A 3527-nucleotide genomic window follows, 5' to 3' on the forward strand; every position below is an offset into this window, starting at 1 on the left:
GAGGTCCCCAACCGGTAAAAATGCACGTTTTGGGACTAAAACTTCTAAAATCTATAGATTTCAGCTGTTAACAAAACCAGCTGAGCACCACAGATTTAGACAATCGAGTGGGATCCTGGTGCAAAGTGAGAGACACGTCGATTTCAATCCCAGGTTTTTGATGAGGAAATTGAATAAAGAATAGAAGGTGTGATTTAATTGCTACAGCTGGTTAAAAAGGCAGCTGATTCATTACACAGTCATTTCAGTTCCTATGTTTGGAAGATGGACATTGTCCTGGTGTGTGCATGTGCGTGTGGGGGGATCATTTATATATTTCCTGACCAGAAAAAATAATAATTTACAAAATATCATCAGGCTCCTGAATAGATAATTGGAATATTGCAGCCTCAGTGGAGGAAGTGAGTGAACTTGAGACGGGACATTGTAACCTGGATGTGTGAGAGTCTTGCAGCCTTATGTGTAACTGGCCCAATGTCAATATCAATGACAGCCCTTTTCACACATCAGAAGTGCCAGAAATGGCAGTATTTAATACATGTGAACTGCGATACTATGTGAAGGTGTGAGGTATATAGTGGTACCACTTTCTAGTAGAGGCTTTGTCTGCAGGGCAACCAGACCTAACAGGAATATTTTTTACTTTTTTGACACATCAGTGAAACTGGTGTCACACAGAGTGTGGTCATTCCCCTTGGCACAGGGACAGCAAAGAAACACCAAATGAGAAACACTGGGCACTATGACCCAGCAGATAGCCTACTCTTCACATAGAGAGAGAGACAGAGAGAGGGAGAGAGAGAGAGAGAGAGAGAGAGAGAGAGAGAGAGAGAGAGAGAGAGGGAGGGAGGAAAAAACAGGGTTGTGATCAGTGGTGCTTGTTTGATGTCAGAGTCTGTATAAAACCAAGACTTTGGGTTGGCTCACCATTCTACCACAGGGGGCCTGTCGAGACACAGCTCTGGAGAACTTCTGCCCTACATGCGGATTATCTGTGTGCCATCTTCCCAGATGTTGAGACATCAGGACGCACTGCTCATCATTTACACAAACATCTTTTATGTCCTATATGTTGTGTACAACTCTTAAGAAGTTTTCTTTTATGGCTACAAAACGGACAAGTTTCAACAGCTGGGAATGGATATTTGCTTTTACAATTTGGCACATTAAAACCTAACGCAACAGAAGAAAATGTTGGAGGAAGGATTCCCCTTTTATACAATTAAGGCTGATTAGTGGCATATATGGAGCGAACAAGGCGAGGTTCCTCAAGAATAAAGGGCACCTTGAATGTCAGAGATCTCAGAGGGTGACGCAAAATATGACCAAAAAGTGACTTAAAGTTATGGAGCGCTTTGGTCTAGTCGAGCCAACTCAACCGGTGAACACCACAAACGACAGTTTCATTTCAGATCCATCCACTGTGGATTTCAGCGCAGAGAGTCTCGCCTATCAAATCAGCCTGGCGGGGCTTCTCTCCGTTTTCACGCTCGCCACCACTTTATCCAACGCGTTCGTCATCGCAACAATCTCCCAGTCGAAGAAGCTACAAACTCCTGCGAACTTTCTGATTGCCTCTCTGGCCCTCACTGACCTGCTGGTGTCAATTCTTGTGATGCCCATCTGCGTCCTGTACACGGTCATCCACACCTGGACGCTGGGGCAAATCGTGTGCGACATCTGGCTCTCGTCGGACATAACGTGTTGCACAGCGTCCATCCTCCACCTGTGCGTAATCGCCTTGGATAGGTACTGGGCCATCACGGACGCGGTGGAGTATTCCAAAAAACGCACGCCGGGGCGCGCGGCAGGGATGGTGGCCACGGCCTGGGTCATCGCCATCTCCATCTCCCTGCCGCCTCTCTTCTGGAGGCAGGTGAAGGCGGAGGAGCTGACCAACTGCAGCGTCAACACGGATCACATTTTCTACACTATCTACTCCACCTTCGGGGCTTTCTACATCCCCACCTTGCTGCTCATTGTCCTCTATGGGCGGATATATGTCGAGGCCCGGAAACGGATCCTGAAGCAGTCCCCCAAGAAAGTGGGGAAGAGACTGACCTCGGCGCACCTTGTCACCAACTCCCCCGGGTCAGTGGCGTCCACGGCCTCTCTGCAGTGCGCTAGACACGACACTCCGTCAAGCGACACTGGGTCTTCGACAAGCGAGAACCAGGTGAAGGTGACGGTGTCGGACGCACTTTTGGAGAAAAAGCGCATTTCAGCAGCCAGAGAGAGGAAAGCCACAAAGACTCTGGGGATAATCCTCGGCGCTTATATAGTTTGCTGGCTGCCTTTTTTCATTTACACATTGGTGGTGGCCACGTGTGAGTCATGTTTTATCCCCGACCTATTTGACTTTTTCACCTGGTTGGGATATCTGAACTCCCTTATCAACCCGATCATATACACCATGTCCAATGAGGACTTCAAGAAAGCTTTCCATAAACTTGTGCGCTTCAGATGCTGCAGGTCGTGAGCGAATGTTTCCCCCAGTCTCCCGAATGAGATTGCTTTTCTTTTGGATACCAAGTTCCAAAAATGTATGACACCATATATTAGTAGGAATGCCATTAACAATATAATACCTGACATTGATAGACATCGTACTTTGTGCATGCAAAAAAAAAACATTCATCTTGAGTCATTTGGTCCAGTGTGGAAATTTCAAATGCAATTTTGTATTCAAGAAATTTATAAAATATGGAGTACAAATGTTCCACATATATTCCACATGGATTATATGATAACACCACTGTGAGGTTAAGAAAGAAGCTTGTTTTATTAAAAAATAAAATATATATTGATTGAAAAGGTATATTGAAAGCAAAGGTTGTTAAGGAAGCCAACTTTACACACTAAATAAATGCACTTGTTGGATTGTTGTAGGATAAATTCAGTGATGGGCTGTTAGTATTCTGTATTGATCCTTTTTTGGATGGTACAATATATAAAAACAATGCACTAAAGCAACGACTGACCCAGTAATGTGATGACATTATGATTTAAAGGTATACCACTGGGCATACCCCAGGACCCTTTTGCATAACTTGTACAAATATGGTAGTTCCATTGTTTTAACTCAGAGATCGACAATATATGTATGTATTCTGGGATATAATTACAGTGGTAGCCCTCGTATTTTTATCATGGCTATGGACTGCTTGCTGCTACCCTGTATGGTTGTATCTTTCTATTTTGAAAGGCACCACCTCGAAAAAAAGAAAAGCTTCATATCAGTGTCAAACAAAGAAACTGTAGCTGATATTTACCCAGCTGAGCTCAGAGCTGATCAAAAGTTCAATTTCGCAGAACAAACACCAACGGTGTGTGTGTGTGTGGGTGGGGGGGGGGGTCTCTTTGCTGCTACATAAACTCTATATTTACAGTAAGTTATGTTCATGTGTGACAAGGTTTGCCATCTCATGGCTTTAGAGACTGATTGGACAAGAAGAGTCTGGTAGCCTATGTTGTTCTAGGAATTTTCTGTTCTCATTCGGAGATGCTGTGCAATAAAGGCTTTAAAA

At 44.4% G+C, this 3527-nt stretch overlaps 1 protein-coding gene across 1 annotated transcript; it reads left to right on the forward strand.

Moving 5' to 3' along the window:
- Positions 1-1345: 1345 nt before the first annotated feature.
- Positions 1346-2479, forward strand: htr1b (5-hydroxytryptamine (serotonin) receptor 1B; the record flags this gene model as incomplete). The annotated part of the gene is made up of 1 exon (XM_080041817.1): positions 1346-2479. One exon carries the CDS (start codon positions 1346-1348, stop codon positions 2477-2479), a length of 1134 nt encoding a protein of 377 aa, XP_079897943.1.
- Positions 2480-3527: the final 1048 nt, after the last annotated feature.

The sequence above is a fragment of the Ammodytes marinus genome, assembly GCF_949987685.1.
Source record: "Ammodytes marinus genome assembly, chromosome: 15".
Taxonomy (NCBI): domain Eukaryota; kingdom Metazoa; phylum Chordata; class Actinopteri; order Uranoscopiformes; family Ammodytidae; genus Ammodytes; species Ammodytes marinus.